Source organism: Drosophila hydei, unplaced genomic scaffold (assembly GCF_003285905.1).
Source record: "Drosophila hydei strain 15085-1641.00,03,60 unplaced genomic scaffold, DhydRS2 tig00000211-arrow-pilon, whole genome shotgun sequence".
In the NCBI taxonomy this organism is placed as follows: domain Eukaryota; kingdom Metazoa; phylum Arthropoda; class Insecta; order Diptera; family Drosophilidae; genus Drosophila; species Drosophila hydei.
Window position 1 is genome coordinate 956,082 of NW_022045685.1, and position 20,190 is coordinate 976,271.

Sequence of the window (20,190 nt, forward strand, 5' to 3'; positions counted from 1 at the left end):
TGTCGGGTCTAAATCAAAACTATGGGGTGTACATGTGTGCGCATACATACATATATATATATATATATGTGTGTGTGTATATATATGCATATAGCAAAAAATAACACAACAATGAACAAAAAATTCATATGGCAAATTTGGTAAAAAATTTGATAATGTGATGAAGCCAATGGATACCCGAGTGCGGCTCCGCCGCAACAACAACAACCACAGCCAACGGACGAGCGGCACCGTTCCGTTGTTGGCCTGGCCGACTGGCTAACTTGTCGTCGACTCGTCGACTTGTCGGTTGGGCACATTTCACGGATCCGGTCCCGAACCTTGCTACCTGGGTAGCCCGCCTAGCCCAGGAGCACCTTGCGCATCATGAAGCCGCTGCTGGCGCTGCTCGCATTGCTACTGGATGCGCGTGACAGCTCCTCGGGCTCAATGCACTTGGACGAGCAGAGGTACTGCAGCAGAGGCACGCGATATTTGCCGCAGAAGTCCACGAACTTGATGTGCTCGACGCGGTTGTCGAAGAAGACGCCCTTGCAGTTGGGATTCACGCAGCAATTGGCGCTGTTCAGATACTCGACGAGGGTGCGTGGCACGTCCGCCGGACCCGGCCTCTGCCCGCTGGCCTTGACAATACGACCAGCCAGCTCCAGCAGCGTCGGCGGCTTCAATGCCATGTCCTGCACAAAGCGCACCACCAGCGGATTGTCGCGCAAGCTCAGCTAAAGAAGAGATCGAACGAGTTTAGTAATCTGATGTGATGTGATTCGGCTGGTCTGGCAGCAGTTGCTGCTCCCTTACCTCGGTCAGGTTCTTCAGGGCGACAATGTCCTTGGGCAAGTGCTTCAGTCTATTCTTGTGCAACAGCAGCGACTTCAGGTTCTTCAGCCGTGCAATGCTCATCGGCAGATGCTCGATGAGATTGTCGCAGAGCACCAGCGCCTGCAGCTGGCTGAGGGAGCCAACCGCCTCGGGCACCTCGTTGACCAGATTACCGCCCAGCGAAAGAACATGAAGACTGCAGATAGAGATAATCGAAATCCGTTAACGAGGAATGACCATACTTGAAGCTCTGAATATTTTCCTAAGGACACTAAGTTGGTTTCCCATTCAGCCTAGGGTTAGGAAAATAGCATTTACTGCCCATAATCTATAGGCTCTTAGAGTTCCACTAGCATGGCTGTGTCACATGGGCTTACGGCCGAGTGGCAGTGGTCAGGAGTCAGTCTAGAGGCTTGACATTCTATGTATATACTATAGGCATACGCTGGATGTAACCTTGTTAAGAACTAATCTCTGCGTAAGACTTCTGAAAGCATTGCCTCAGTCGATGTCTTTTGAAGTGTCCTATTCGAATGTTTTCGAGTCGCCTTCTATATTTCTTTTATAAGAGTCAGTTGATGAGAGTTGGCTAACATCTATTTCAGTTCAGGGTCGACTTGCCGTCTGGCGCGATAAACAATTCACAGGTAAACACGCCTATCTAATAGTTTATGTAAGTGCCTAGGCGCAACAGTTGGGTCCGCTGCTGGGGGGGCCGCTGGCTCACAGGCAGCTCTCTTAGATAAAAGTCACCCGGTGTTAGGATTATAGATAACAAGCAGACATTATATCAGTATTACAATAAATAATCAAGGCTTTGCGGAGCTTTCGTTATTTAGCTATGAATAATTTCTTAAATGGGGCAAACGTTTCCGAATCGAAATGATAGAGAACTTGATATAGTACAGGTCCAAATGTTCACTTCTCGATAGTTGGTATCATAAGATAATGAAACTTGATTTAGTGGGTTTTAGGTAAGTCCCCTCCCTGACAATAAAAAAAAACTCTTTGTTTTCCTTTTATACTTTACAAGTCTTGGACTGTTTATAGCATTCAATTGATATGCGAATAGATTGTCCGAGGTATCGTGGGTTTTATCAATTTGTCTAACGATATTAATCAGGTTGATAAAACAACAAAAGCTCTCTGAACTTGGCTGCACTCCACTAGCTCTCGGCTGAAGTCGGTTTTTCCATATTCTGTAATCTGCCGTCGCTGGTCAGGAAGCTCGGCATGCGTGATAAGTGCTCTTTCCATTCGAAATTGGCTCACATATTCTTTTGTTTTTTATTTATTATTGTGTTTACTTATAAATATGCCCCATTGATACACATATACAGACACACATATATATATATATATATATGAGTACATTTGTATATGTACCTTTATGAGTGTGTCGAGTGTGTGCTTCGTTTATTTTCGCTATAGATTTGGCTTTTACAATGCGCGCCGAGCCACTCGAAAGTCCGCTTATCAGACCATCAAATAGACTTGAACCCCCAACCGCCGTCGTCTATTCTCCACCAAAGTGTTACGCTTGACAACAACTGAAGCTGAGCATGCGAGCCATGGGGAAAATGCCAATGAGCAGGAAAAACGGGAAGGAAGGAAGGCGCTTAACCCATAATGATAGCTGTGAAGTGGCTCATTGCATTTAGGAGCTCAGCCGTAGAGCTATAAAGATCAGACGTAGGGAGAGAGAGAGAGAGAGCGCGAGACTGTGAGCAAGAGATAGGCAATGTGATAGACTTGTCTGATCTTTAAAGCGTCACTAGAGAGAGAAATACTTAGAGAGAGATAGTGAGTGAGTGAGAGAGAGAGAGAGAGAGAGCCTAGGGCTAGACAGTGACATCTGTGAGATTTGGCAGCGCTTTCAATACCTTTGCATCCTCCAGATATCCTTGGATATGCTCGAGATCTTGTTGCTGCCCAAATACAGATACTTGAGCTGGCGCAGCTCGGTGACCTGTTCGGGAAAGTGGATCAGCTGATTGCCGCTTAGGTTGAGCTCCTTCAGCGTGGAGGTGCCGCCATGCACGTTCCCGATCTGCTTGCGGAGCAGCGATTTGGGCAGCGACGAGTTGGTCAACAGATTGTTCTTGGCTATCAGCGTGACCAGCGGCAGCTGGCAAAGGGCGTCCGGCAGCTGGGTGAGCGCATTGGAGCTCAGATCGAGTATCTTGAGATTGGTGAACTGCTGCAGCACGCGGGGCAGCGCCACCAGCCGATTGTGATTAAGCAGCATCGTCTCGATGTCGCCGCTCGTCTTGAGCAGCGCCTTGTGCGGCGAGCTCAAATGATCCTCCAGCGTGACCACATCCAGACTCATCCGGCCAAAGTCAATGGTCTTCTGCTCGCGCGAATCCGTGTCCGAGCTATCCGACGTATAGAGCTCCATTGCTCCGATGAACTTCACTGCTGGCCTACTGGAACGCAATGCCAATGCGAGTCTCTGTGTGTATTTATATATATGTATGTATTTCTTGTTTGTTATTCAACAGTTTGTTGTTGTTGTTGTTGGAGCTGTTGCTGTTGTTTTTCTTGATTTTCTAAAAGCTCTTTATGGCTGTCTCTGCTTCTCCTCTGTGTGCGCGCGATCGCATCGCTTCTTCTGTTTGGTCAGCCGGGACTGCGACGCAAATCGAAATAACGAAAAAAACAACGGTAATCGTAACACAGAAAAAAAATCGCATATATATATTATATATATTTATATATATAATATTTATTAATTAACTAACTATATCAATTGGGCAGAGTCGAACGACGCGCACCAGACCCAAGCACTGACTGAACTGCGATCTGCCTACAGCGCGGCGCCTCAGCTGCTGTACAATGCGACTGATCCAGCCGCGTCGCTGTCGATGCCGATTGTCGTCTTCGTTGCGCACGAGGCGCAACAGGCGTATGCGTAATATATACATACTGAGCACACACACAAACACACACGGATACAGCTCTAAGCACGGACTCTGTCGCATTCGTTGTTTTCGGGATACACACGCGCGGCCAGCGCTGAGCGCTTGCTGACGTGGGTCAATCGAACAGTTGTGCACTTCTCTCCGCCTAGGGGATAAATTTGCCCACTTGAACTTTGACATTAGCTGTGCAGCAGATAAGATCAGTGGCCTTGCTGTTTGCAAATATTACGTTTATATAATGAAAGTGAAAAAGTTGTGATCCGTCTTCGATCAGCTTTAATCTTAGGGCAGCTCGTAACATCTTCAACTTTAGTCCCTACATAAAGTTCATAGGTTACACAAAAAATAAAAAAAATTTTAGTAATTAATAATAATTGCTAGAACAAAACTTATTTACAATTAAATAAATATTCTTTGCTCTCTTTCAATTACAGCTCATTTTTTATAATAATAAATTATTAATTATAAGAAAGAAAAGTAAAAAAAAAAATTTTATTATTCTACGTTTAGAAATTGAATTAATTCTGCTTTAATTTGAGTGTCAATTGAAAGTGAAATTATTTTGATTATTATAAAATCTAAATATAAATTTATGAACAACAATTGAGAGTGGGAACACCATATAAATAAATGAGATTATTAAATGGCTATAATAAATAAGAGTTTATTATTATTCTTCATGCACAATTTCGTAGGTCAGTTCTCAGTTGAGCGCATGGCATCCTGAGATGTTAAGGATTATGATTCATAGTTGCCATCCGTCAGTCCGTTGGGTCAGTCGTATCGAACGGCTCGACGTGCCCACGACGTTTATGATCGCTACTTATCAAGCGAACTCTGGAGCACTCGACGCCAGCGACGAATTTATTGAACAGCCCACTTGACTCACACTCACAGTCACACACACACACACACACAGTGATACTGTGTATATTTATTAGCAGTTGACACGGCTGTTGTTGCTTTGTACTTAAGTGCGTCTAATCAAAGAATCCGCAGACCCTCGGCCTCCCTCCGGTCTGGTAGGTCCCCCCGACTTCAACTTCGGCGTCTGGTTCGAACAGCTGAGCACATCTGGGGTGCAAAAATGTTTTATTATCGCGTCTTGGACCTTTCCATACCCTCAACCCACTCAAACTGGCTAAGCTGGCGGATCATATTATTTGTGTGCCATAGTTTGTAACAGTTCAGCGACTTAGCTAATTATTAGTGCTCAGAATGCAAGCTTATCTAATTAGAGATATATTTTGGCTTGGCAATGGGTAAAAAAACATTTATATATTTTAATATCTTAGAAAATCTTTACTAATCACAAAAATGAGCTGAGTTTTGGTAAAGAGTTTCAGAGCTTCAGCCAAAGGCCTATGAATATAACTTTTTATATCAGTTTTACTATAAAGAAAACTTTCAAAAATAAAAGAAATAAACTCAAAAAATTCTCAAAAAATAAAAAAATTATTAAATCAATTTTCAAAACTAAAAAAATATGTTTAAAAGGAAATTTAATTATAAATTCTAATTAATTGCAGAAATATGGCTTAACAATTAATGAAGTTTGCTGGCCATTTGCAAATTCTTCTAGTCGGGCATTCTCGACTTTGGCATTGCCAATTTTTTATTATTCGTTGCTGTTGTCGCTGTTGTTATTGTTATGGTTTTGTTGTTGTCTCCGACGGCGACGGGGACGGCACTGGCGCTGATAAGCAACAAGCCAAAAATACACAAATATAAGTAAAGAGCGTTTAATACGACTTTGACAGCGATCCGTTTGCGATTTATACGTTGCTCACACATATAGGGACTGAAGTGACATTTGCGACACAAACACACTTATGTCTATCAATTATCAAATGAAATTGTTGCCATTTATGAGCAGCTGGCGTTCTAAGTACCAATAACGGGGGACAGTGGCGGCCGTTTGTCTCAGCACTTGGGGATACAATTGAGCGCGGCTTAAGTCGCGTGCGCGTTTTGCGCGCGTTTTTGCGCACGTATTTCATTTGTATTCGCGAGTTTAGCGGCCGTCACTTGTGTGTGGTCCTTATCACACCTAAATTAATGTGACATCAAAATAAAATATTCCATATAAAAACAGCAACAACAACAACAGCAGCAGCAATAGTTGAGCTAACGATTAAAATAGCGCTGGGACAATAAAATCGTTGTCTTTCTTTCTTTCGAAACTGCTGCATTAGGCGAAAAAAAAATAAACAAAATATATAGAGGCACATGTACACAATGACATAGGCACAATAGGTCGAGGCGCAAATGTTGATAATTAATTTTCCAATAGTAAAATTGCCCATGTGTGCGCTCGAGCCGAGTCGATTTTGAAACCTGGTTCCATAATCAATTTGGCAATCAATTATCAATTATCTGTCGCGTCGTCTTCCATTTAGCGCTGAACCCACTGTGTTGAAAGTCGAGACACGTCTTTAGACGGGCGCCACATTTGCGATAGCCCCCGAGCCAGGTTCCATATACATATAGGCTGTATGGCTAAAAAAATCGAGATCGTAAGCAATATATGTAGATTGTTTAGCTGTTAAAACAATGCAAACAAAGCTAATCTTGATTTTAGGTGTACAGAAAATATAAAGCGAAGCAAATAAAGGATTAGAATATACTTACATATAGTATGTTTAACTGACTAGACTAGACTTGAAAGTATTAATTTCCTTGGAATTGCATTGAAAGCATGACTAGGCTTGATAGCAAGTACGCTAATCGTATCCAACTTCTTATTTATTTAAAAGCCTTTTAGAACGCCACAAATACGTGCAAATATCACATCCGCTCAAAAGTATGCTACAAAATATTTCAGTCACGGCTGACTGCATATCAATTGCCTGCGGCAAAAATCGTTGCCTACTTTGCGGCTGCACGCGATTTTAATTGAAAAGAAAGACAAATGGTAAAACTTTCCATTATTATTGTTTATTATTAATTAAATAATTGCCTTGTGGTTTGCCATATTTTACAAAGTATACATTAAAAAAAAAAAAACAAAAAAAATACATTTTCCGATAGCAGTTGTTGGTTTTAGTTGTACATAAATATTTAAGTTAATCGTTAATATATATATATATTTGTAAATGTGTTAGATGTTGTGATTAATTGTTTTATAACCCTCCCAAGTAAAAAAAAGATAGCTATAAATGCCTTGCTATGTATGTGTGTGTTGCATTAAAATGGTGATTGTTTTTTTGTTGCTGCAATTGGTCGTAGATTGTTATATGGTTTATAGATAGTATATGTTTTTGCCTATAAGGATTGCAATACGTATAGATAGATGTGTCTCTTTGTGTGTGCGTGTGTGTGTGTGTGTCTGTCTGTCTGCTTGTGTTTGGGGTTAGCTCTAGAATAAATGGCCTTTGGCTATACCTCCGGCCCACTACAAACTACGCATATATTTGTGTATATAGATGTATATAGATCTATATAGTATATATAGTTGTATACATAGTTTTTGTTTTGTTTATATGTTTATATTCGTATATTTATTAGCAAAAAAATGGGTGCGAACAAGTTGTTCCTTCTCTTCTTCTTGATGTCGTTTTGATGATCGAGTTATTGGCGAGAGATGAGATAAAAAAACCGCTCTTAATTCAATACTGTTGTTGTTTAGTACACATTAGATGTATTAGCGTTAATTAGCTTTACTTACAGGCTACTAAGTATATTTTAATGTAATAATAATAAATTATTAATCAAATATGCTTGTTAGTGAGCAAGATGGGGCCGTTGGGCACGGACAGGGACAGGGGCGGCGACGAGGGCGATTGGCATGGGTGGTATGGGTATAGGGAAGGGGCCATGGCCGGTGGCATCAATGACTGCCCGGCTGTGCGGCTGTGGGCCAAGCGATCTTGGCATCGATGCGCTTATAGGCGAGCATGCAATGCTTGCCCTTGGCAGCCAGGCGCGCATCCTGCGGGCATTCGGCATCGGTGAGCAGCGTCTCCTCGCCGTCGACCAGCTTGAACAGCGCATAGTCCTGCGGATTGGTGATGCGCGCCTTATGCGCGATGATGCGGCACACTTCGCGCGTCGTCGTATGCGGCCGCACGGGCAGCGTTCGTGTTTGCAGCGAGCCATTGCACTCGTCCGGTATGATGACGCGCAACACGCTCGAGCAGGCCGGCAAGCAGCTAGAGCGCCACTATAACAGAGAACGAGAGAGAGAGGGAGAGAGATGGATGATAAGCATGTATTCAGTTGCTCTTTTGGTTCGCTGTACTCACGTCGAGGGAGCCGCTGCCGCTCTCGCCCTCGGATGCCATGAACGTCTTGAGCACTTGCACGGCGCTGCAGAGGGCGGTGAGGTAGTAGCCGGGCTCTCCATTGAGCAGCGTCGGCTGCAGCAGACCCCACATGAACTCCGCCTCGATTTCGGCACCGACAAAGCCGCACTTGGCCACCACATAGACCAGCACGGGCAGAAAGTCATCGGCGCCCAGCTGCTGGCCGCGTGGGCAGCCTGTCGCATCGAACACGGTCGAAATGACGCACAGGAAGAGCTCCAGCTTGTCCAGCGGCAATTCGGCCTCTTGGAGGCGCCACAGCAGATTGGCAATGAGACGCAGCGCCGACTGTGACGGCGGCGTCACTGTGGCACGTATCCCAAAATCGGAAGCATCCCGTTCGTAGGCGTAGCGCACATTCTGGGCGAGCAGCTGGATGTCCTCGCTGCGCTTGTAGTAGTCCACAAAGATGCCATAGAGATGTTCGCGCAGTGGCAGCACCACCAGCTGATGCATCACCGTCTCCAGCATGGCGTCCAAATTGAGAAACTCATCGGACTTGAGGCGGGCACGCGCCGACTCCAGCTCCGCATGAAACTTGCCCTCGCCATGCTTAACCAAATAGTTTTTCATGCCGCTCATGAACTGGCGCATGTTGCGCATTACCACCTGTGGCGCCGCCTCCCTTGACTCCTTGGTGCAGCTAATGAAGTTCTCAATGTTGCGGGCAAACGTGGAGCTCGGATCTTGGGCCAACTGCAGCGTGTACGCGCGCAGCGAGTCGCCAGGTCCGACGCTCTGAATGTTCATCTTATTGCGAGGATGGCCTGAAAAGAAGCAAACGAGACGTCAGTATGGACAAGGCATGGCATAGATCGCACGCGAGACGGATGTATATATATGCGCAGATAGATAGAGAGATAGATGGCTAGCCTATGAGTCAGCGTTGACACATTCTGTCCAGCGTCTTACCGAATAACAGTCTACAGAGCAATCGCAGCAACAAGATGAGAGGCATGCAACAGCCAGGCTTATCGCAGTGCTTCTCGTCGGCGCATTCGCAGCCGCGTCGATAGCGCCGATAGAGGCGGCGGCTTTGCGATTGACGGGCCAAGCCCTGGGCTCGGCCCTCGACAATGTGCGCCATGTTGAGGAGTATGTTGCCCTGGTCGTCCAGGTGAAAGAATTGCTTGATATCATAGTGATCACAGGTATTACGCTCGCCGGGATGGCAGGCGTCCAGGCTGACGGAGCCAACGGCTGTCAGCTCGGAATTGGGGCATTTGCCAATGGCGCCCATAATGGACCCGGCGAGTGCTTCAGTCTTCAGTTGCTTGCGATTGATGCGGCAGTCTTTGAGCACCTGTTGCGGACAGGTGGCCGTCGTCGTTGAGATTGTCGTTGCAGTTGTCGTCGAAATGGAACCGATGCTCGACAAGCTGCTGCTGGCGTACTTTGATTTCTTGCACAGCACCGTTGATTGCTGCTGCCGCTGCTGCTGCTGCTGCTGCAGCTGATTGCCATCGCTCGGCAGCGCAATGCCCGTTCGTATGTTGTCGACGAACAGCAGCTCCAGAAATTTGCGTTTGCGCCCCAGCGGCGGCATCGGCTGCGGCGATGCGGACGAGCATGCGGCCAGCTTGTCCTCCAGTGTGTGTGTGCGTGTGTGTGTGTGTGTGTGTGTGTATGGGACAGTGTGTGTGCGCTGCTGCAGGAGCTCCTCCTCGAAGTCAGCGGAGAAGTAATTCTCCTGCTGCGGATGATCGACTATCTCCCAGTCGGCCATGAAGCTGAGGAACTTCGCCTCCTCCTTGTAGTGACGCACGTGGACGGGATCGTGAAAGAATTCCTCTGGCTCGAGTCGCTCGATGCGCTGCTCATCCAGGCTGGACAACGATTTGGACATATCTGTGCCGCTATTCGCCACGCTCCTGGCGGCATCGGGGGCGGGGCGGTTCGCGGGGTGTGCGCGCGACGATCTTCTGAACCAGCTCATGATGGATTCTGTAGCGATTTTTGCCAGCTAAAACGAATTGGCGAAAACGCAAGTTTCTCATCGGCACACGCTGCTGCTGATGGCGGAAGGCGGGGCTGCTGCTGCGGCTGCTGCTGCTGTTATCGATCGACAATCGCCGTTGCAGATCGATTTCTATTGCGAATTATTAATTTTATTGTTGTTGTGGCGAATTGTTATTGTTATTATTATTGCTGTCGCGTCGCGTCGCGTCGTGTTGTGTTGCTCTAAACGCGGCCAATGCAAAACTAATGCTGAACTTCATACGCATTAGTTTATAAGACTGCAACAACGATAACGATGACGTCGACGTCGACGGCGACGGCGACAGCGACGCTGAAAAGATAGCAACTAGCGCGACGACGTCGCAGCCGCGGCCTAAATTACGAGGCGCTGCGACCTCAATTTGTCAAAGTCCCGGGTGCCCCATCTAATCGCCTGCCTGTTCGCCCGTACAGGTAGCGCCTGCTCGGGATCGATACTGCTGATCCGGGTGCGGTGGGAATTTCCGGGAGGGCAGTACCTGGCGAACCGCTTTGCGCAAGTCCTAAGCGAAAGGCGCAACCTTATCAGAACAGCTGCCTGGGTGTGCGCGAAACTGTGTCAAGAGGAAATGCCACTGAGTCAGCGGCCGAGCCGAGCGACTTGTGAAACCTCAAGCGCAAATGCGGCTGAGTTAGGGCTTTGGCTAGCTAAATGCACAAATCATTCAATACGCACATGTGCCAAAATACCTGCTGCAGGTAGCTGGTATTTCACAGATTGCGCTAAATGCAAGCGCGAGTCGCGATTCTGTTTTTGGGCACGAGAGCGCGCAGCGCGTTATGCAAGGCTGTGGAGATAAAGAGTTGATTCATGCTCGAGACTTGAGCGCAAGCAAATACCGTGACTGTGACAAATTACAAAATCAAAACAGAGCAAGGGAGAAGGAAAGCACGAGACACAGTCGGAGAGAGAGAGAGAGAGGGAGGGAGGGAGAGTAAAGACTGTCCCTCTCTCGCTCTGTTTCGCTGTGCCTTAAGACAGACTGTCAAATGCCTCTGGACGATGACGTTGCCAACAACAATGAAAGATTCCTCGATCGATCGATGCGGCAAACAGCGACAGACGACAATCGACAACAATGAAAAACGGCGAGAGATCCCGCTCTAATGCAATTGCACCTTGCGATTGCATCAGCTTTATGAGGCCTAAACTCAACTTGAGCAATTGGTTTTTTTTTTTGTTATTTTGCTGCGCAGTTCGGAAAAACCTTTGGATTGGAGGTTTGTCTGAAGGTGCCTGCGTGCAGTGCAGGAAGTGTTCCTTAAACAGCCTGCATAAGATTAAAGAAATGCGATTCCAATACACAGAACTAACTGAAATGTTGAACTAGGCAAGATAAGACTGCGATCAAGTCATTGATTCTAAGCTCAGATGGCGACTCGACTAATCTGACAGTTGAACTTTTAATTGAAATGAAAAGTTTGGGTAAACTATAGGAGAGCTAAAGCTAGGCTTTCGTAACTACAGAGCTGCGGATCCAGATCACAGATTCACTCTTCAAGTTGGCACACTCGAAGCTCGATTGATCTAACCACGCTTTAAGGTGCCCTTGAGCAGAATTTGCTATGATTTCCGTTTGGCTTATTTATGGCCCCAGTGTTCTTCAAGATAAGAGTATATATCAAGGTGACTTTTAGTGGAATTTGATTTGGTGAGTTCAGCGAACCTCGTTTCAACAGCCGCTTGCTTATCCAGTTGCTTATCGGCGGCGACGCTTGACAACTAAAATGACTTTTTACAAGATTTGTTGAGCAAACACGGCTGAGTTTAGCCGGAGAAAAGTCGACGGAACACGTGCTGTCTAGAGTGGACCCAAATCCAAAAATAGTGTGACACCAAAAATAAAATACCACCCACTGCCCATTGTGTGTTCGTGCGTGTATTTCATCAGCCATGCGCTGACCTAAAATAGAACGAAGCAGAGATTCGAAAAGTCTGGCTTGAACATTCTAATCGATCGAGTCTTGTGCTTGGCTGGCAAATTACGCATCCCATTGAGCGGCGAGAGACACGGCGCGTTTTAAAACGCGCGCTGATAAAAACGCTGCCAGCGACAGCAGCGCCAGCAGCAGCGACGACCAGTTTACATTCCAAAGTGCATGACTGCACCAATATTTATATAATTCTATGAAACTTATCAAATTTGTTTTAGCTGGCTAACTGCGACGCATTTCATTTTCATGCTGCATGTATGTCGATGCAGAGCGCGTTGCGCGCCAGATAAGTTTCGGCAAAGACTTTGTAGTCTGCAGACTGCAAAGCCTTACAAACTTGCAGTCGGGTCAGAGGCGGAGGCGGAGGCTGGGGCAGAGCGCAGCAGCAGCCGTCGCTGATAATCCGCTTAGTTTGGGTTTACCAGTTCGAGGCAGTTCGCTGAATGACAGAGCTTCGCTCGTGGCTGCTTCGTTTGCGGGCAACTCGTGCGCTCAATCAATCAATCAATCAATCAGTCAATAGAGGCGCACGATGACGACGCGTCGTCCCAGTGATCGCGCCGTATTTGCTTTTGTCTGCTGCTCCATGGAGGCCATGGACCGTAGTATGATGCAACAATAACAAGCGATTGCAATTGAGCATACGATGATGGTGACGATCGAGTGCCCATTGATAAAGTGCCGGCGAGGGTATACAGAGTTGCAATGACTATACTAAATCTGGCGATCAAAGCGTGAAGATCCAGACAGATGGAAGAGTTCCGCCTGAAGCTTTATAATTTGTTGTCAACGGATTCCTTTTGAAGTCTGGCAAAGATGCCTGAGCTGTTATTGGATTGCTTGCTAGACTCATCAGCTCGATCTACTGACGTTGGCCACTCTCAAATTTGCCTACTTATCTCTTCTAGGTACTCACATAGTATCTCGCGATCCCGCATGCTTGGATTCCTTAGTATGGTCGCTACCTTGGGTCGCAGCGCCTTGTTGTTGTTGCTGCCAGCGCCGGCGCTGGTGGCGTTTCTGTTGGCCTTGAGCGTATCCTGGTTGCAGCTGCTGTTGCTGCCGTCTTTGGTGCTGCTGTATTCCTCAACGATGGTGTCGTCCTCCGAGAGCGCCGGCCGGCACTTCGACAGATGTATGGTATCCGAATTGATGGTGGCATCTGGAACGATTTGAGAGCAGCGATTAGGCAAACGGTTATCAGGGGCTTGTTAATGGGATTCAAGGTTTACCATCCTGCATCGGCATGAAGGAGTCCCATTGCGAGGAGTCCCAGGGCTCGGAGAACACGGTTCCATCGTCTGACTGCGCCGAGTCGATGCCGCCGTAGTAGGTCTGACAGAAGGCGGCACAGTTGCGTTCCACGTTGTCGTAGGAGGACAGGCGACAGCCGTTTTGGCTCTGGAATGACTTTTGGCTGCCATCGGCATTTGACTTCTCCTGCAGCGGAGCTGTGCTCGTCGTTGTCGTCGTCGTCGTTGTCGCCTGACTCTGGGGCGGAGTCGAGCAGCGCACTAGCTCCGGCAGATTAAGGTCGGGCAGACGCTTGACAATGATCTGGTGCACGGTGAGCGGTCGCTTCTTGGAACCCTCCTTGTCACGTCCCAGCGAATTCTCCTTCTCCTGCCAGTCGACAGTTGTGTCATAGTCGCCACCGCCGTTGGTCTCCTGCTTGGTCATAAACTCCCAGCTGCTGTCCAGCTGCCAGTGATCGATGCGATTGCGTCCGCGCTTCGCTGCCTGCTGAGCCATGGGCTTCGGCTTCTGCTTCAGCTCATCCAGGCTGCCGGCCAACTTCTCCAGATCGGAGGGGAGCAGCAGTGGAACAGCCGCCGCTGCATGGCCACCCTTGAGCGGCTCCGAATGCCGCTGATTGGCGGGCAGCAGCTGGCTGCGCTGCTGTCGCCGCAAAATTGCCGCCGCCGCGTTGGTCAAACCGGCCTGACGCAGTGCATCCGCTGGCTCCGCATACAGTGGACTGCCCTGTTTGCTGCGCGAGCCAGGCGTTTGTGCAGCAGTCGGCGTCGTATCGCCGCCATCGTCGGCGGCGCTCTGCTCCGTGAGCGACTGTGTCATAGCTGGCGCCGGATTGCTCAGATTGAGCAAGAGGAGACCAGCCCGGGAGCGTGCCGGCGCATCGCCAGAGAACTGCAACAGCTGCTGGCTGCTGTCGTGTGCAGCACTGGTCTCTTCGCAGGGTGACAGCAGCTGCTGTGTGGGTGTGCTGGCTGCAGGATAGAGAGAATCATGGGATTAATAAACAATCTCTGCCAGCTTCAGTCACACTCTCTACTTACGTGTCTCGGCCAGCAGATCGGGTCGTCGGTTCGAAACACCGCCGTTGTCCAGACCCGGCTTGAAGCTAGTTAGCAGACTGGCCCGATCGCTGGGATCGTGCGTCCAGACATCCTCGTAGTCGCTGATCTTGTCGCTCAGGGCGCTGGCGCAATACTGCGCTGGCGGACTCTCCAGTATGTCGGATTCCTGATAGTGCTTGGACTCCTTGCGAATGCGCGATTTGCGTGACTTGCTGCTGCTGCTGCTGGTGCTGCCAACCGAGGGCAGGAGGCCAGCGCCGTTGGGTGTCATCGGGGATAGCATCTTGCGCTGACTGTGGCTGGAGTCGCGACTCGACTGCGACTGCGACTGCGATTGCGATTGCGACTGCGATTGCCAGCGACTGTCGTTCGAAGAGGAGCCCTGCGATGAGAGCGTATCCTTGCACTCGCCCTCGGGCGACAGGCGCTTGGCAAAGGTCTGGAACGTGCTGGTGCTGGCCTGCGAGTTGAGCAGCGCATTGAACGGATTGCTCGAAGCAGGCGTTGTTACCTCCACAAACTGTGCGGGATTTGGCTTGGCCACTTGGCTGCCATTGTTGCCACTGCTGTTGTTGTTCTCCATGGAAAATGTGACCGTGGTGGTCACCGTAAAGTTGTTGCCCAACTGATCCGGCGAGTGGGGCTTGGCCCAGCGCATCGGCGGTGCCGGCGGCTTGAGATTCAGTGTGTTTGGCGGCTTCGGTCGCTGTGGACGCACCTGTTCCAGCTCCGTAATACTGGCCACTGCCGCCGATGTCGTCTTGAATGTGCTCAAATTGTTGCAGCCATGCGGCTGCATTGGCGGCTCCAAGGCACCGCCAGCACCCGGCAGATAGCCCTGCGCATCCACCGGCGACATGGTCAATATGACGGAGTCCACGGAATTGGGACTCAGCAGCTGCATATGCTGGCCGCCGCTGGTCGTGAACGAACTCATGCTCGAATTGGTGTCCGACGGCGTGCCCGCCTGGCTAAAGAAGCCCAGCAGCTGGCCGCTGCCCGTGGGACTGAACAGTGACTGTGGTGGTGCCGCGGCTGGCGGCTTGGCCGCCAGAGCATCGCTAAAGAATGTGGCTGTGCCCAGACCGCTTGTCTCTGTGAGCGACAGCGGCGACTTGGCATCCAGCAGCTGTTGCTGCTGCTGCTGCTGCTGCTGCTGCTGCTCGGAGGCAGCGATATTCGTCTTGGCGGCAACGGGCGGGCCCAGCACTGCCGGACTGCTGGCATAGCTCCAGAACTCCTGGCCGAGCAGCGCCAGTGAGGAGAGCTTCTTGCGATTGTTGGCCTCGCGCAACACTCGTGGCAGCATCAGCTGCACGGGCAGCTCGTCACAGCACTGAGCATAGTGAGCGATCAGGGCCGGGATTGAGCCGAACTTGAAGCGTGAGCTCTCCAGGCTGAGTATGTTGTCCTGCGACTGGATCAGATAGTGTTCGATGTAAGGGCCCGTGTCCTGGGGCAGACGCACCGACACGGCCATCGTGTTCGGCTGACTGGAACCACGCACAATGAACGTCTGCAAGGACAAGAGCAAAAGCGCAGAATGAGTAAGCAGCTGGGGCTAAGTGAGCTGTTGTCATAATTCCGCCACGTAAATCAGCGCCTGATTCCTTTCACATCGACTTCCGACTGCTCCCCGCCTGCTTTTCGCGTTAAATGTCGCGTTAAAAATGCGCGCACATAAATTTCCCATTTCCCATTTTCCATTTTCCAGAAAAACAATGATGAATGATAAATTGGTATTGCATACGCCGCGGCGCCTCCAAGTATGCAACGCCTTAGAGCCACCCCAACGCTTGGCCAAGTCTTTGTCGTGGCGGGCTAAGAAAACTTTGCAGACGCTGCGACAAAGCAGCCAAGTCGTGTGGCAAGCGCAAAATGGTGCCTGGGACAAACTCCCGAACCTGGTCAAATGGCAGCCACGATGTCCACGGGCTGAGGCGCAGTTGCTGCACCACCAGCCAGTACCACGCGCCTCCATTAATCGCCTGCAAAAAGTTTTCATAATGAGCGCTTCACCTAAAGCCACGCACAAGCCCCAAAAATTATTTCAGCTTCAAGCTGAGTTCCAGCAAAATGTCAATCATTAAGATTAGAAAGAGATTGTAGCTAGCTGCAGCTAAATGCCTCAAGTCGTCTGCAGTTGAGCAAGCCAAGACATTTCTATAACAAATTTAGTTCAAGTAAACATAGAACTTCTATAAGAGCCTTGCTTTAAGAATCACTTCTAAGAGGCTGCACTGGAGCTGAGTGCTTGGTAGGAATGAGTGCTTTGGGCTTTGGGCAGACCATTTACCTTGCATCTAAGCTGGCCAACTATAAGCAAGGAGCATTTCAAAAGATTCCCTAGATAGGCTCCTGCGATGAGCAGCACTTGAACTTTGGACAAATACAAATACATAAGAGTCATAAATAAGTCCAGATTGATTGTATATGCTGGCTTAAAGAGCCATTTCTTAATTAAGATATACTAAGTTCGGTCAAGCACATTTAATCTGTGCTTCTTCTAGGCAGCGTTTGATAGCCAGCCTACTTTACTTCAGCATTGTTTCTAAGTCGAATTGAAATATATTTTAAGGCCAGCATTCCTTAAGACTTAACACGAGAACTGTTCTAATTTCTATATAAAATCTGTAATAATTATAATATATTTACATAAAAATAATATATATATATATATATATATTTGTAATATTTCTTCTTTTTCTGATATAGCTTAAGAATTATAAATTTCTTTTCAACTCGAATTGCTGCAGATTGAGACTTAAGGAACTTGAACGCGTTTCCTTTGCTTTCATTGTGCATGTGTGTGTGCTCTGTTTTGCTAAGCAATTCAGTTGTGCGTGTGTGTGTGTGTGTGCCTTTCAATTTTGCTCAGCAACCCTAAAAGCATGCAATTATATTTTTTCAGATTTCAATAAATGCCAACTGTAGCGGGGGCGGCATGCTACATAGGTTTAAAGTGGGCGGGGTTGCTCAAAAAAAAAAAAAAAAATAGGAGCGGGAGCGGGAGCGTTAGGCTATGCCCGGCTTGTGGGGTGTTTACAAACGAATATGGACGCCCCGCAGCGTTGTTTATGATTTCTGTGCGAGTTTTCAATAAGCAGCTGAAAGCGAAAAGCAGCGCCATACACAAGATAGCAATAGCAAAAAAGAAGAAGAAGAAGCTGAAATGCTTCTTGATATGATGAGCTGCTGGGTTGGCGGGCTCCACGAGTGGATGCCAGCAGCGCCCTATGCTCAGCCCAGCGATTGTTTATTTGATTTGGCTTGGCATTGCAGCGCTTCTTAAAGCATACTTTTCGGCTGTTGATTTTATTAGACGCAGACGATGGGCGAGGGCTGGGGGTGTGGGGGCGTGGCTGCTGGCATGCTGCGAGCTGCGAGCTGCAAAACACGAAAGAGCATTATATACTGATTCAATAATGTGGTCAAGAGAGTGCAGAGGCAGAGCCAGAGACAGAGGCAGAGGCAGAGGCAGAGGCTCCAGTTGACCCGTCACGGAAATGCAATTTGCGAAGGACAAAAACGAGCGTAAAAATGTCTTAACAAGCAAGGATAATGCGCAAAGCATACAGTCTGCATGCACAGGCAGGGACTGAGAGAGAGAGAGAGAGAGAGACAGATAGAGAGAGAGAGAGACAGCTTGTGCCTGTCTGCATTTTATGGACGCCTTGACAAATTTAAGCGCATTTGGCTAACAATAAAAAGGCGTAACGCCATTTAAAAGGCAGCAGACGCATGTCGATACATCAATATATATATATATATATATATATATATATATATATATATATATATATATATATATATATATATATATATATATATATAACGTAAATCGTTGGCATTGTTTGCAGCCCAAACAATAGTTGCAATCAATTGCCCTTAGGGCTTTTGCATATGGGCGTCTGGCCACGCCCAGTTCATTGCATTGCACAGGTAGCGCAGAGTGCATTGGCAGCTTTTAGCATTCAGCTCAGACGAAAGAGGAAGTCCTAGAAATGCATTTAACTTGCATTGCAATTCCAAATGCATTTTCACTTAACAGTTCGTTGATTGTCGTCTGTCGTCTGTCGGCTGTCGCAGCGCCCAGTCCATTTCTCTCACTCCCACTCACTCCCGCTGCCAGCTGTGGTCAACACTCACCGAAATCTTACATGCCAACATTAATAATTTCACTTGCACTTTTGCCGCAAAAAGAGGCGTTTATTGGGGGCGTGGCTGTGCATCGTAAATTTAAATGTTGTGTAGCTGACAGCGAGCGCAGCAGACAGAGGCAGCTGGAACTGCCAAAGAATGTGCCATTTACCAAAAATCATTTTGTGTTCCCAAAAGCAATTGCTACTTTGCCGAAAGTCTTTGATATATATATATATATATATATATATATATATATATATATATATAGAAGGAGACAGAGAGAGTGAATTTGCATAGTCAATAGCGAAATCTAGGCGAAAGTGTTTTGGCGCTGTTTGCGGCTTGCTCATTGCATCTGCTGGGCATTTAATTGCATGTAAATTATTGCATAGCGCACAAATCACATGGCACTCAACACACACAGGCACACACACGCACACACATGGCCCCCCTCTTGGGGAATAGCCTTGTCGTTGTCGCATTTGCGCCCATTTCCGGTACAACTGCAATTTTGCAGGCGGGTTTGGGCTAACAACATTTCCGGTTTCCATTTCTCGACTATTTGACGCGTTTGCCTCTGGGCCGCATTCGCTGAAAATGCCGGCAGCGACAACCCCTTTTTATTATCGCAGGCCCTGGGGCCCTTGCCCGCCGTTGTCCTGCCTGCACACTATGCGCCACACGTTGTGCCGCAGCTGCTGTGCCGTCGTCTGGTCGCTTTGCGGTTCCTGGCCACGAATCGAAAGTGCAGAGGCATCTTTGCCCCTGCCCTGCCCTGCCTGCTGCCCAGCCACTATTGGGATGTTGTAATCAAGTTTCGGGCCGCAAATAGACTCGTTGCGCTCGTTCGAGCGCCAAGTCTAGTCTATAATCATCAAATCATGCTTCAACTTCTATTTTATCTACAGGCATGCACTTGTCCCTTTCAAGCCAACTGTCATTCCCCTTGCTCTCCCTCTCCCTCTCTCTCTCTCTCTCTCTCTGTCTCTTTCTCGCACTGTCTGTCTTTTCAATCATGGCGCACATCAAATGCTTGACATCAAATCTTGACAAGTTAATGGCTTCCGCATGCCATGCGGCGGGCAAGTAGCCAAATACAGCTAGAGTTGGCCAATGGGCAGGGCTGAGATGTTGTTCAGCTACGTGTGTGGCATGCCACCATTTGGTTGCAACCTGCCACATGCAGCTACTCATCACATACACATACATCTGTTCAAGTTAACTGAATCTTTGAGTCTGTTTGTCCGAGTCGTTGGACTTAGTTCTATTTGGAGTATGCAAAAGTGTAAACAATTTCAATAAATTTTGATGGCTTAAGCTGGCAGCATCTACAAAAGATTTGCTCTGCATAATTTGCCAAGTGGAGTCGCAGCAAAAGTGTTGCCTACTTATGCGGGCCACGGCAGCCATTGACAACTTTTCGAAACGTGTTGCGTTCATGTCCGGGCACAAATTTACATATCCTTTCAGAACTTGAAATTGAAACCGTAGCCCCTGCCCTGCTCTGCAGGGGACGACCCAGCTACGGCTGGAGGCAGCAATTTAACACCAGACAGTGCAGCCCAAGGGAGACGCCTAATGAGCGTCGGCGGTTTGTGTGGTTAGGCAGCGGCCACATTGAGCCGTTCAAATGAAAAACTGCATAAAATAATGAAATTATGCCAAGCAACGACTCCAACTGGAGCTCTATTATCTAGCCATTGGCCAGCCATCAAACAGAGTAGGGCGTTGCCTTGCCTTCATAATCGA

The 20,190-nt window shown here is 48.0% G+C and overlaps 3 protein-coding genes across 10 annotated transcripts in view; all 3 read right to left on the bottom strand.

Annotated features, from left to right (window-relative positions):
* Positions 1 to 16: 16 nt before the first annotated feature.
* On the bottom strand, positions 17 to 3,537 carry LOC111603115 (leucine-rich repeat-containing protein 58). The gene is made up of 3 exons (XM_030223447.1): positions 2,703 to 3,537; positions 799 to 1,015; positions 17 to 719 (listed from the first exon to the last, which is right to left on the bottom strand). Exons 1-3 carry the CDS (start codon positions 3,218 to 3,220, stop codon positions 342 to 344), a joined length of 1,113 nt encoding a protein of 370 aa, XP_030079307.1. The 5' UTR covers positions 3,221 to 3,537; the 3' UTR covers positions 17 to 341.
* Positions 3,366 to 4,012, bottom strand: LOC115482956. Of its 2 annotated transcripts, none has more exons than XM_030223446.1 (2): positions 3,597 to 4,012; positions 3,366 to 3,451 (listed from the first exon to the last, which is right to left on the bottom strand). In XM_030223446.1, the coding sequence occupies exons 1-2, from the start codon at positions 3,921 to 3,923 to the stop codon at positions 3,383 to 3,385; spliced, it is 396 nt and encodes a 131-aa protein (XP_030079306.1). In that variant the 5' UTR covers positions 3,924 to 4,012; the 3' UTR covers positions 3,366 to 3,382. The 2 variants fall into 2 exon arrangements, with proteins under 2 accessions (XP_030079306.1, XP_030079305.1); XM_030223445.1 differs by having other exon boundaries at positions 3,564 to 4,000.
* A 2,778-nt stretch (positions 4,013 to 6,790) lies between these two features.
* LOC111603207 (protein sprint) overlaps positions 6,791 to 20,190 on the bottom strand; it is a 111,881-nt gene continuing 98,481 nt past the window's right edge. For 2 of the 7 annotated variants that reach the window (XM_023320699.2, XM_023320698.2), the window contains exons 6-10: positions 14,278 to 15,814; positions 13,213 to 14,208; positions 12,897 to 13,142; positions 7,988 to 8,814; positions 6,791 to 7,905 (exon numbers count right to left, since the gene is read on the bottom strand). In XM_023320699.2, the coding sequence (XP_023176467.2) occupies positions 7,573 to 7,905; positions 7,988 to 8,814; positions 12,897 to 13,142; positions 13,213 to 14,208; positions 14,278 to 15,814 (3,939 nt within the window). In that variant the 3' untranslated portion in view covers positions 6,791 to 7,572. Of the gene's footprint in view, positions 7,906 to 7,987; positions 8,815 to 8,959; positions 10,264 to 12,896; positions 13,143 to 13,212; positions 14,209 to 14,277; positions 15,815 to 20,190 lie in introns of those variants that run through there. The other 5 variants (XM_023320697.2, XM_023320700.2, XM_023320701.2 and 2 more) reach the window with 5 other exon arrangements.

Excerpts from the sequence above, each read along its gene's own strand:
- LOC111603115 (XM_030223447.1), bottom strand. The coding sequence starts at position 3,220 with ATGGAGCTCTATACGTCGGATAGCTCGGACACGGATTCGCGCGAGCAG. Across the intron at positions 1,016-2,702 it reads GATATCTGGAGGATGCAAAG|TCTTCATGTTCTTTCGCTGG; the intron begins GTATTGAAAGCG and ends CTCTATCTGCAG. Across the intron at positions 720-798 it reads CCCTGAAGAACCTGACCGAG|CTGAGCTTGCGCGACAATCC; the intron begins GTAAGGGAGCAG and ends TCTCTTCTTTAG.
- LOC115482956 (XM_030223445.1), bottom strand. The coding sequence starts at position 3,923 with ATGTCAAAGTTCAAGTGGGCAAATTTATCCCCTAGGCGGAGAGAAGTG. Across the intron at positions 3,452-3,563 it reads GACTCTGCCCAATTGATATA|TCCCGGCTGACCAAACAGAA; the intron begins GTTAGTTAATTA and ends TTTGCGTCGCAG.